Below are 11,287 nucleotides of genomic sequence, written 5' to 3' on the forward strand. Positions count from 1 at the left end.
GCACTCGTCAAAGCCATCGCATGGGAGGGTAGAGCGTGCTTAACCGGGCCGTTTCGCTCTCAGCGTTTCTCACATTACGCGGAGTCCAACCTGTTAGCGCTCCGGATGAACCGCCTTCACACCGGGCAGGCGGGCTGATGTTTTGAGTTGTGTGGGTGACGAACAGCCGCGCATTCTTGTGGAGCACGCTTTGGGTTTGCCGCTGTGTGTGTGTGTGTGTGTGTGTGTGTGTGTGTGTGTGTGTGTGTGTGTGTGTGTGTGTGTGTGTGTGTGTTGGGGGTATGGGATGAGTCATCCTTCGACTATCCCTCATCAGACCTCAATTCTGTATTCTGCGCTGGCCTCCTGGTGCAAAAGCTCTCTGAAGGCGTCCAGCCGGTCTGTATGAATGCCAAACCGGAGCCCTCGCATGAACTACTGTAGGCATGTAACCCGTCGTCACATGTTTGTGGCCTCACGATGCGGCCCTCATGTTACCAGGACGACTCCTGTGGTCGTCCGTCGTTCTCACGTCGCTGCTCATTCATGCCATTAACAGGCAGGGCGAGTCTGCCAGCGCCTTTTAAGATCCAGTCTCGTTTTGCATTCATGAAACCGGCATGTTTGAGCGGCACGGGGGGGGTCTTGGCTCGTGGTCGGCTGTGGCTTCACAGTGAGCTGTTAATACAATGTAATGCAACTATAATCCCTTCCTCACGCACGCACCCCAGCGGAGCGGGCACGAGCGGCGGGGAGCTGGAGGAGGACAGCTGGCAGCCCCCGGACCAGGAGCTGATCCAGAAGCTGGTGGCCCAGATAGAGCACTACCTGTCGGACGACAACCTGGAGCACGACGCCTTTCTGCTCAAACACATCCGGCGCAACAAGATGGGGTTCGTCAGCGTCAAGCTGCTCACCTCCTTTAAGAAGGTGAGAGATCACTACCGGTACACGACGCCACACGCCGGTCAGAGCGGGTCAGGAGGAGGAGGAGGAGAAGGAGGAACAACAGTCGCGTAGGAAGTCGCATGTGCACACTCTGAAGCTTCCCGTTTTTTGCGTTAGTGTTGTTTGTTTGTTTCCTGTGAGCGTTAATCGATCGGGAAGGAAGACTGAAGTCTGTGGCGCACGCTGAAGGGTGACGTGTTATCCGTCAGAATGTGGACGTGCGTATGCATCGAGGTTCTCCCTCTATGCGTGATCAGTTCTTCTTTCATTCAATCGTCGTTCTGACAGCACGTTGCGAAGGCAATGTTGCAAGTGTCGCATCAAACCTTTGGCGGTGAATTGTTTTTAGTCTGGCTGGTTATCAGGGAGATGGATCCACGATGGAAGCTTTAGCAGAGGCTGAGAGCTGCAGTGAGGTTTGCTGTTTTGTTTGTTGATTTTACATTTTAGAACTAAAACTCGTAAAAGTGAACACAAAACTGAAGTACTCGTTTGGAAGAAGAAGGTCCTTTAGTGCGTTACTCTGTCTGTTCAGGTGGTTGTTGATGGGTGACTGAGATGGACCAATTTGTTTTCAAGGGGTTCCATCGAACACAAAGGAATGCTGAAGTACATTAGCACTAGAAAGCTTTGTGCCACTGAAACACGCACATGCATACAAAAGTGCTCCCTCTCACTCCGGCATTACCTCATCCTACATACCCCGCACAGGCCACTAAATCATACCGGCAAAATCAGGACATTAGGAGTCCTGAGGGAGCGTGATGCATTCATGTGCTCAATAGGTAAGACTTATCCGGTAAAGGACTGGCAGAGACACAGGTTCTAGAAAGACTCACAATGAAAGGGGCGGCACAGGTCGCGTTTCCACTGTTAAAAGTGGGCGTGACCCAGACTGAGCCATATTGAGCCGTACTTGTCTCACAGTACTACTCCGTTGAGGTACTGAGACGCCTGAAAGGGTCCCGGCAAGTTTGAGCTACACACGCCGTCCGTTGATTGGTCGACGATGATTGATCGGTCGATTGGTCGATAACAAACAAACACAGTACCCGCAAGGTATTTCTGGACAACGGCGAAAGCTTTGTTTATTGAAGAAAATGCCGCGCAAAAGTTTGCCGTCCTTCTTGGACATCCTACATTGTTGCTTGCTCTTTGTTCATTGTGAGCGTTCTTCTTTTTCCTTGGATTTATTAGCAGGCTACACTGTGTCGGGCTGCTATGAGATTACGATGCTTACGTAGCTGCCGTGGCTATCGCCGTCCGGCTTAAACCCCGCCCTACCATAAGGGTGGCGGCGGTGGAAACGCAAGCCGTAACTGAGCTGGGCTATACCGCAACCTCAATACTTGGCTGAGGCATGCTGGGTCCGAAGCGGAACCGCCAGTGGAAATGCGCCACTAGACTCTGCATAGCCCTCACCCCTCTTACGCCCACCTCTTCTTATTGTATGTTGTACGTACTGGCACTTGATGTACACACTTATTGTATGTTGTACGTCCTGGCACTTAAATAATAGTGCTTAGCGTCGTGTAGCATCTTACCCTTGCTATCTTTGTCATATACGGGGAATGGGTTAACCTCACAATTCTGAGTGCTTGACACTTGGTTCTATGAACATCCTTACTCTACCGACAGCGCTATATTGTTGTTTCTCTTTCTTCTGACAAACGTACTTCTTGTAAGTCGCTTTGGATAAAAGCATCTGCTAAACGTAAATGGATCAACCTTTTGGGGCAAAGTACAAAAAAAAAAAAAACCTGTGGCCTACATTGGTCCAAGCCGTTGTGTTGAAGCCTTCTCACCGTGTCTGTGTTCCAGGTGAAGCACCTGACCCGCGACTGGCGGACCACGGCCTACGCGCTGAGACACTCGACGGCACTGGAGCTCAACGACGAGGGCCGCAAGGTGCGGCGCCAGTCGGTGGTGCCGGTGTTCGCCAGCGAGTCGCTGCCCAGCCGCATGCTGCTGCTCAGCGACCTGCAGAGCTGGCCCGAGCTGGCGGCCCTGAAGGGGCCCGGGGACGGCGGCGTGGTGGTGGGGGGGGTGGCGGCGCCCGTCCAGCAGGAGCAGCTGATGAAGCTGCTGCTGAAGGCCTTCGGGGCGTACGGCGCCATCGCCTCGGTCCGCGTGCTGAAGCCCGGGAAGGACCTGCCGGCGGATCTGAAGCGGCTGAGTGGGCGCTACGCCCAGCTGGGCAGCGAGGAGTGCGCCATCGTGGAGTTCGAGGAGGTGGAGGCGGCGGTGGCGGCCAACGAGGTGGCCGGCGGCGGCGAGGACGGAGGCACGGCGGGCACCCTGGGGATGAAGGTGATCCTGATCGGGACCAAGCCGCCCAAGAAGAAGGTGCCCAAGGACCGGCCCCGCGAGGAGGTCTGCGGCGGCCTGCGCAAGAGCCGCTCGCTGAACAGCCGGGTGCGGGAGCTGCAGTACCACGGCGAGGACTCGGCCGCCAGCTCCTCGGAGACGGAGAGCAACCCCACCTCGCCCCGGCTGGCCCGCAAGTCCCGCTCCTGCAACAAGCTCAGCCCCACCACCGCCGCCTGCATCAGCTTCCAGAACAACCACCTCAGCCCGGCCGTGTCCCCCAGGAACAGCCCCTGGTCCAGCCCCCGCGCCAGCCCCTGCCCCCAGCGCAAGGCGGGCAAGTCCCCGCTGGTCAGCGAGGGCCGGCTGAGCCCCGAGGCCGGGCGCCGCTGGGCCGACTACTCGTCCGACAGCAGCCTCACGCCGTCGGGAAGCCCCTGGGTGCAGCGGCGTAGGCAGGTGGCGTCCCAGGAGAGCAGCCCGGTGGGCAGCCCCATGCTGGGCCGCAAGATGCAGAACGCGGACGGGCTGCCGCCGGGGGTGACCCGGCTGCCCCGCGGGCCCGACGGCACCCGGGGCTTCCACCTCGACGGGCTGGGCGAGCGGGGTAGGAGCGTCACCACTCAGACCTAGCGCGCGGGCTGCCCTGCCGCCGCCATGTCCCTTGTTGCTAGGATACTAACGGTGCATTGGACTGCATGTCCCAGTCTTCGGCCGTGTCGTTAGCGCCCCCCCCAACCCCCCCCCCCCCCCCCCCCCCCCCTGCGTTTTGAATGACTTTGTAGATGGATGTGTATATATATTTTTTTCTTTTGTGGAACCTTTTTAGTTTTTGCCTCAGTTATATTTTTATACCACTTTAGTTTACATGGTGACTGCCTGTTGATTAACGGCTTTGAGTTGATTGTAAATTTTGTCGAAGGGAAAGAATCCCTTCATTTGTGAAGTTTTTACTTTTCTCAAACACTGTCGTGGTTCTGGTCACCGCCATTAACTTTGATCTCATTTGACATGGGCTGGGAGGATGATCTCTACAAATCTTTTATTTAAAGTGTCTTTGTGTGTGTTCGTAAGCGCTTGTGAGAAAATGGTGAAACTGACTGGCGAATGGTATTTAAATGGTGTCGTCGTGAATGGACCTGATGTCGCCACAACGTTTTTCTTTTTTTGTGTCATTTGTACGTGTCTGAAAATAAGAGGCCGAACCTCCCCTACTATCCAGGGTCGAATCATTTAATTTAAATTTGTCCATCTGCAAATTTTTGCCAGTCGCAGGGAACTTTAAGCTTCCCCAAATGGGAGGGGGTGGAGAGATGTGGGTGAACAGGTCTGGCCCTGATAAATATGATTATTTGCAGGTCCCACTTTATATCTAAACGGTTTCTATCAGTAGGACTGTTAGTGGCGTTTGTGGGATGCTCTGGTCCGAGGGAGTGGATTCTGTTATGTTCCTTGCCTTGACAGTGCAACTGGGATTGTACAGTGCATTTCATATTGTACAATAAATCACTAAAAATGCCGGCTTGACTGCATTTGATTTGAAACTGCTCCTGGCGTAGAGCGGTTCAGGTTTAATCTAAAGCGGCGTCGTAAAGATGTTTGTTTAACTGGGGAACACTAGCTGTACTGTGGACATCTCTGTAGCAGTGCTGAACAAGCCTCCACACATGCAGAGCGGTGCTGGCTGGGTTCCATCGTGTGCCATAACGTCTTGACTCCACAGATGGGAGGCTGTGTTTCGCCATGCGCCACTTCATCTGCTTCGTGTCTTCTCGTAAAAGGTCCTAAAGCCTGTAGAACGATTCCAGTGTTTGTTTCAGGGGGTGTGATTGCATGCTATTAATGTGACGAACCCTCTACTTTGAAGAGGCCAGTGCCTTTGGCTCTACTATGGTCCGAGTGGGCCATGTAGTAAGACCAGAACAAAGAAGGCTTTTGTTCATTGCTCTAATTACAACCCAATTACTAATTACCCATCTGCTCACCTTGCTCCAGCTAGGGGTCCTATTCATCCTATTCTACTTTTAAAATACAACATGAAGGCAAAGGGCTAGAATCCTTCCCGGCATCACAAAGCCCCACAGCTATCTCCATTATTCATTCGTCAGCCATCTTCCCAAGCGCAGACTTTGTGAAGGTATCATTAAGCAGAGAGGCAGATGACAGGAGATTATGATATCAAGGACATGATATTGGTATCCTTCATCAAGTCAAAGTTTTAAGTAGCCTATTGAGTCTTTTCATGACGCTGAAGATGACTTGAGGATCACGAGCGAGGCATGATCTTGGGTTGTAGACGGGGTAGTGGGAGTAGTCAGTAAAACAACACAGCTCTGTAACTGGCCTCCCAACCCCTACCCCCCACATAACCCAATTAGAACCTTTGCCAAATTCTTGCATCAGTCAGTGGTAAGATTTGCGTTGGGTGTGTCGCCTCTGAGGCACCAGGGAATTGTAGAAAAGTCCCCCGCCCCCCCCATTCTTCAGCCAATGGGATTTGTTGACACATCTAACAACCCAAAAGGAAATTGCAACATTTACTATTGTTGTTCTCTCCCGCTCTGAATTGCGTAACAGGGCAGAAGCCATGTGCGGTAGAACGCTTGTTCACTGCTAAATGGGGCCGGAGAGGCTGGAGATGCATTGTGTTGTTCAGACTTCACAGAGCACTCACAGGCCCCAACTCAAGCAATACTACTCTATCAGAGCCCAGCTCAAACAGACTTCTACTCTATCAGAGCCCAGCTAAAACAGAATACTACTTTCAGAGCCCAGCTCAGACAGAATACTACTCTATCAGAGCCCAGCTCAAAGAGAATACTACTCTATCAGAGCCCAGCTCAAACAGAATACTACTCTATCAGAGCCCAGCTCAGACAGAATACTACTCTATCAGAGCCCAGCTCAAACAATACTACTCTATCAGAGCCCAGCTCAAAGAGAATACTACTCTATCGGAGCCCAGCTCAGACAGAATACTACTCTATCGGAGCCCTGCTGAGGTGAGTGGTGGAAAACGCTCATCTAATGTTGAAGCAGGTTTAAAGATAATATCCATGCAGTTCTTCGTCATTAGCAGGACCTGAAATACTGGCCTTTTCGTTTTGGTAAACGCTGTGGCCCTGAGCCTTCAAATTCCTGACCCATGGCACATCGAAAACAAACACACTCTCAGCTGCCTCAGCCGTTTGTTGTGAGTCTTATACATGTGGACACACACTGGCGAGGCCCTAGTCTCCCATACAGGCCACCCTATAGACCCCAGCGGATCACAGCCTGCGTGGCCTTGCCTCTGGGTTTGTGTAGACAGGGGGCCAAAGGGCCTGTGCTTCTCAGGCCTGTTGACTCAGTCTCTGCACATGCGCTCCATAATTGGCGGTCTAGCAACACTGCTTGCCTATGTGAAATACAACAAGGCTCTATTACAACTAGAAAAGATAGTATAGTACTGAGAGGAGAGAGCCAAGCTAAAGGGTAAGCAGTTATCACCTACTTAGGTGTATAACCAAGGGCTCATGCTGATCTAGTTAAACTTCCACACACAACTTCTCTTAATGGTTTGATGACAGTACACCATTTTATTTTTAGATTATTATTTACTTTTACTGTAATCTACAGTGTGCCAACGAAATACAACAGGAGGACTTATATACAAACACAGCAGGCCAATAAAAGCAGTTTATCGCAACAGTTGAATGTCAGCAATGGCAACGGTAACATCATAGTAGAATAAAGGAAATGAACAGATCAACAAACAATAGAATAGAATAAAGAAGAATAAATGGGAAACTAATTGTGGCCATTTATTTTTTCCTAATATGAGAAAAGCATACAATATTCACAGTCAGACCTGGAGCAAAATATGTGGCGATTATTGTTGTAACATGTATGTTGCAGCCACTGTGATAATATATCACTGTGTATCACTATATAATTAATCTAATCTCTGGGTTGCCTCCAGGTTTCAGTGTCAGCGTAGCAGTGACCGGTGAGGGTGGAATGAGTTCTTCAACCTGTCATTCATCGTGATGTTATCAAGTAAACCCAGCTGCTGATGGCCAGGTTTTGGCTGATGGCTTTCTCCTGAATATTGCGATATACAATTTGAACGCCACCTATTCCACCAAACTGAACGTGTCTCCCCCCACTATAGTCAGTGGGACGTAACAGAACCATTAGTGTGGCTGCAGGTATGTGCAAGCGGCCCCCCTGCGGTCTCCCATCCTGTCCCCTCCTCCTGCCTTTGTCATACGGTCAGGCCTTCCCGTTGTCTCCGGCGTTGCCATAGACATGCAGGAACCATGGTTACCACTTAAAACCTGATGCGTCACGCATGTGGGTAAGGAGCCGCACCGCGGGGGGGGGGGGGGGAAGTGGGGGTCCTAGGTGACAGGAAGTTGAGTCGTCCACGGGAAACCATTCCCATCCAACACCTCTCGTCAGCCTCACTAAACTCAGCTCACCTAGACGCCGGCGTGTTCACACAAAGAAAGAAATAAGCCGAAGTGACTGGAACACGGTGCCGCCTCCTCCTCCGAGCCACTTGTAAACATAATTATCAGGTCCACACCTCCGAGCACAGTTCCTCCACACAGGCTTGACAGGAGGCGTGGAGTGGTGGATGATTAGGATTGATCTGACAGGCGTGTGGGTAGTGCCTCCTGGTAGTGAGGCAGGATAACATGCTCTGCCTGCCGGCAGATGGGCTCTGCTGCGAAGGGGGGGTGGGGGGTTTGGCTGGGCTCGACGTGCTGATTGGACCGGGGTTGGATCTTGGCTTATGGGGAGTGGTGGCGGTGGTGGTGGAGGAGGAGGAGCACCACCCGGTACGGTCTGCTCAGGGGGGCGGCCGGGGGTCTTAGATGTAGAGGGAGCCGTCGGCGGGCCCCACGTAGCCCACCCCTATGAGCAGCACGTCGATCAGGGTCCAGATGCCCAAACCCCCGAAGCTGAACAGCTTCCCCAGCCCCTCCCTCCACTGGCCCAGGTAGAAGCGGTCCGCGCCAAACCCGCCCAGAGTGATGCTGCGGAGACAAGAGGAGGGAGAGGGGCGGAGACAAACGATATCCTGTGAATGGTAAATGGACTGCATTTATACAGTGCATCTATAACCAGTGGCCACTCAAAGCGCTTTACAATAGATAGATAGAAAATTAGAAAATAGAAAAAAAAAATTTTTCCTGCCTCACACTCATACCCTGAAAGTTCTCGCGAGAGCACAATTTGAATTTGCTCAGCAAGTCACTCTGGGAACGAGCAATATATTCACTCCCCGATTCCCCTGGCCCAGAACATTAACCAATCACCCATTCATTCACACACTGACGGCGGTGTCAGCCATGCAAGGTGACAGCCAGCTTGTCGGGAGCAGTCAGGGTGAGGCGTCTTGCTCATGGACACGTCGACACACGGTAGGAGGAGCCTGGATCGAACTAGCAACCCTCCTGTTACCAGCCAACTACCTCCTGAGCCACATGCCGCCCGCTCTTACTTGGTGAATACTGTCTTGTGGACCGGGAATACATGAGTGTCATCAAGTTAATGTAGTCCTCTTTATGATCTGGGGTGACCTCTGTCGTTCTTCTTTTGTTGATTACACTTTCTTTGTGCATTTACAATAATCTAATTGGGCTATTATCAATCATAATCACATTATCTAGCTCCATAATTGAGCAATCAGTGTATATTACAATACAAAATGGCACTCTGTTATACTTTAAATTAGGGCTGTGCGATTCATATTTGTTTATTTGCTGCACTATTGGAGATTTTGGAGACTTGAAACAGTGTTTTTACTTCATTTTCTATATGTTAAATATCCCTTATTTTGTTTCCCTAATTTGTGACCTTATTTGTGTCATTTCAAAATAAATGGAGAAAAGAGAAAGTGCCTTTCATTTGTATTTAGTTGATAGGATTATTAAAAAGTTTATTAAAAGAAGGTCTTCAGTCAAGTAGTTATGAGGCATATGTGGTCAATATGGGTATATAATATAATATAACATAATATTATACAATATATATACAATATAATTTGTTTCATAGAATTAACTATATGGTGATATATATTGTTACATGAAATTACCCATATCGTGATAAAAGATTTTGTCCATATCGCACAGCCCTACTTTAAATGCATCATTAGTCAGTTGTTACTGAGGAAGATGAGTGAGGAAGATAACTCACCTGAGAGCCAAAGCCGTTGACCATTTGTATCCTCCGGTCCAGTTGCAGAATAACCGTTTATTGAAACGTCTTCTGCCTGCAGGGTGAAAGGTAATTAATGACAGCAACAACACTGCCTCACAAAAAGGATCCTTTGTGGTGGGTAGAGGAAACTGAATCATTAAAGTCAGGCTTTGGGGTTACTTTTAACCAAGTAAATAAAAGCACAAGATGTCCCAACAGCTGCGTAACTAAACAGTGCACGTGGTTGGGCACCTAAACAGTGCACGTGGTCATGTACCTAAACAGTGCACGTGGTCACGTGCCTAAACAGTGCACATGGTCATGTACCTTAACAGTGCACATGGTCGTGCAACTAAACAGTGCACGTGGTCACGAACCTAGACAGTGCACATGGTCGTGCACTTCGCAGGTGGCGTTGTAGCGGCGCCGCGGGCAGGACACGGTCATGCAGTCGGTGGAGTTGGAGCAGGTGTACTGGGAGGGCTGCAGCTGCCAGCAGAACTGACAGGGCACCGACAGAGAGAAGTTGGCCTGCTGCTGCCCTGACTCGGCCTGGAAAACAGCAACAACAACAACAAAAACATAATCATCAGGTTACAACTGTTAGAATGGTTAGAATTGTTTGTTTGGAATCAGTCTCTCTCACAATGGATATTACACGTTAGTTTCTAGTTTACACTTTTATTCATGATACCTAGCATTCACCTTCCTGGCTGTACATATGGTTACCTTACTGCTGTTTCACTATTTTACTCATGTATTGTATATTTGCATTTTTGCACTCTATACATTTGCGCTGTAACTGCTGCACAATAATTCCCCTTGGGATGAATCAAGTAATACTTAATCTCATCCGGTCTCATAGAGAGTTCGGTCACATTGTGTCCAGCTGGGCTCTATCCCCTGGAGACTCACCAGGCAGTGCACGCCCCTCTTGGGCTTGCAGGTGAAGGCGGTCGGCCGGCCGTAGGTGCAGTTGTGGTGGAAATGGCAGTAGACACAGCTGGACGGGAGCCGGTTGCACTGGCCTGCGCTCGGGCACTCGGCCGTGGAGCCCTCCTCGTTCCTGGGCAGAGCTGCAGTGACAGGACGACAAACAGCGTCACCATCTCCCCGTATCAGTCCTCAGTAAAGTAGTATATTGTAGTGTAGTGTGGTATACCGGATACGGCCGCAGGGATGACCGGGCTACTGATGACCGGCCCATGCTGGGCTCCTCGGGGGGAGGGTGGAGGTTCATGGCCGACATGAGGAGAGCTCAGATACCCTGGAAGAGACCAGCAAGGAGAGAACATGAGGAGAGCTCAGATACCCTGGAAGAGACCAGCAAGGAGAGAACATGGAGAGCTCAGATACCCTGGAAGAGACCAGCAAAGGAGAACATGATGGTCCCACCATCACCACAACAATCATACATCACAGTAAACACATGGTTGGGGTTAGAAGCTCGTGTAGCCCGCTACAGATGGTCGGGATGTAACTAATTGACAGCCATAAACACAACATTGTTATCTCATATTTACATGTTTTCTATTGTTAGGTGAGGAGCAGAAACCCCGCAACGCCAAGCAGCTAGCGCTAGCATCGGTGGCTACATCCTGTCTCATTGGGTCTGATCTGTCCGGATTAAACCTACCGCTGACGCATTGCAGTAAGACGTCCGTCAACAGGAGCAGAATGATGCCGTGGGACCTCAGGCATCGCCCTCGGTCCGGTCTCCACTGACAGGTGGCGCCCATTGTTGTTGTTAGCTTAGCATCACAGGCAGCTAGCTTGATGTCAGAGGTTCCTCGTCCTCCTGGTTAACCACGCCCAGCACGACTCCGTCCTCCTGGTTAACCACGCCCAGCGCGACGTCGTCCTC

At 50.8% G+C, this 11,287-nt stretch overlaps 2 protein-coding genes across 2 annotated transcripts in view; one reads left to right on the top strand and one right to left on the bottom strand.

Moving 5' to 3' along the window:
• Positions 1 to 4,682, top strand: part of larp6a (La ribonucleoprotein 6, translational regulator a) — a gene marked incomplete at its 5' end in the record, with an annotated part of 5,919 nt that extends 1,237 nt beyond the window's left edge. The window contains 2 exons of the mRNA XM_084476018.1: positions 711 to 909; positions 2,749 to 4,682. Coding sequence (XP_084332144.1) covers positions 711 to 909; positions 2,749 to 3,867 — 1,318 coding nt within the window. The 3' untranslated portion in view covers positions 3,868 to 4,682. The remainder of the gene's footprint in view (positions 1 to 710; positions 910 to 2,748) is intronic.
• A 2,110-nt stretch (positions 4,683 to 6,792) lies between these two features.
• tm2d3 (TM2 domain containing 3) lies at positions 6,793 to 11,250 on the bottom strand. Its single transcript, XM_084476019.1, has 6 exons — positions 11,060 to 11,250; positions 10,586 to 10,690; positions 10,339 to 10,499; positions 9,801 to 9,975; positions 9,421 to 9,496; positions 6,793 to 8,258 (listed from the first exon to the last, which is right to left on the bottom strand). Exons 1-6 carry the CDS (start codon positions 11,160 to 11,162, stop codon positions 8,093 to 8,095), a joined length of 786 nt encoding a protein of 261 aa, XP_084332145.1. The 5' UTR covers positions 11,163 to 11,250; the 3' UTR covers positions 6,793 to 8,092.
• Between the last annotated feature and the right edge of the window lie 37 nt (positions 11,251 to 11,287).

This window comes from Micromesistius poutassou, assembly GCF_964030765.1.
Source record: "Micromesistius poutassou genome assembly, chromosome: 12".
NCBI classification, from domain to species: domain Eukaryota; kingdom Metazoa; phylum Chordata; class Actinopteri; order Gadiformes; family Gadidae; genus Micromesistius; species Micromesistius poutassou.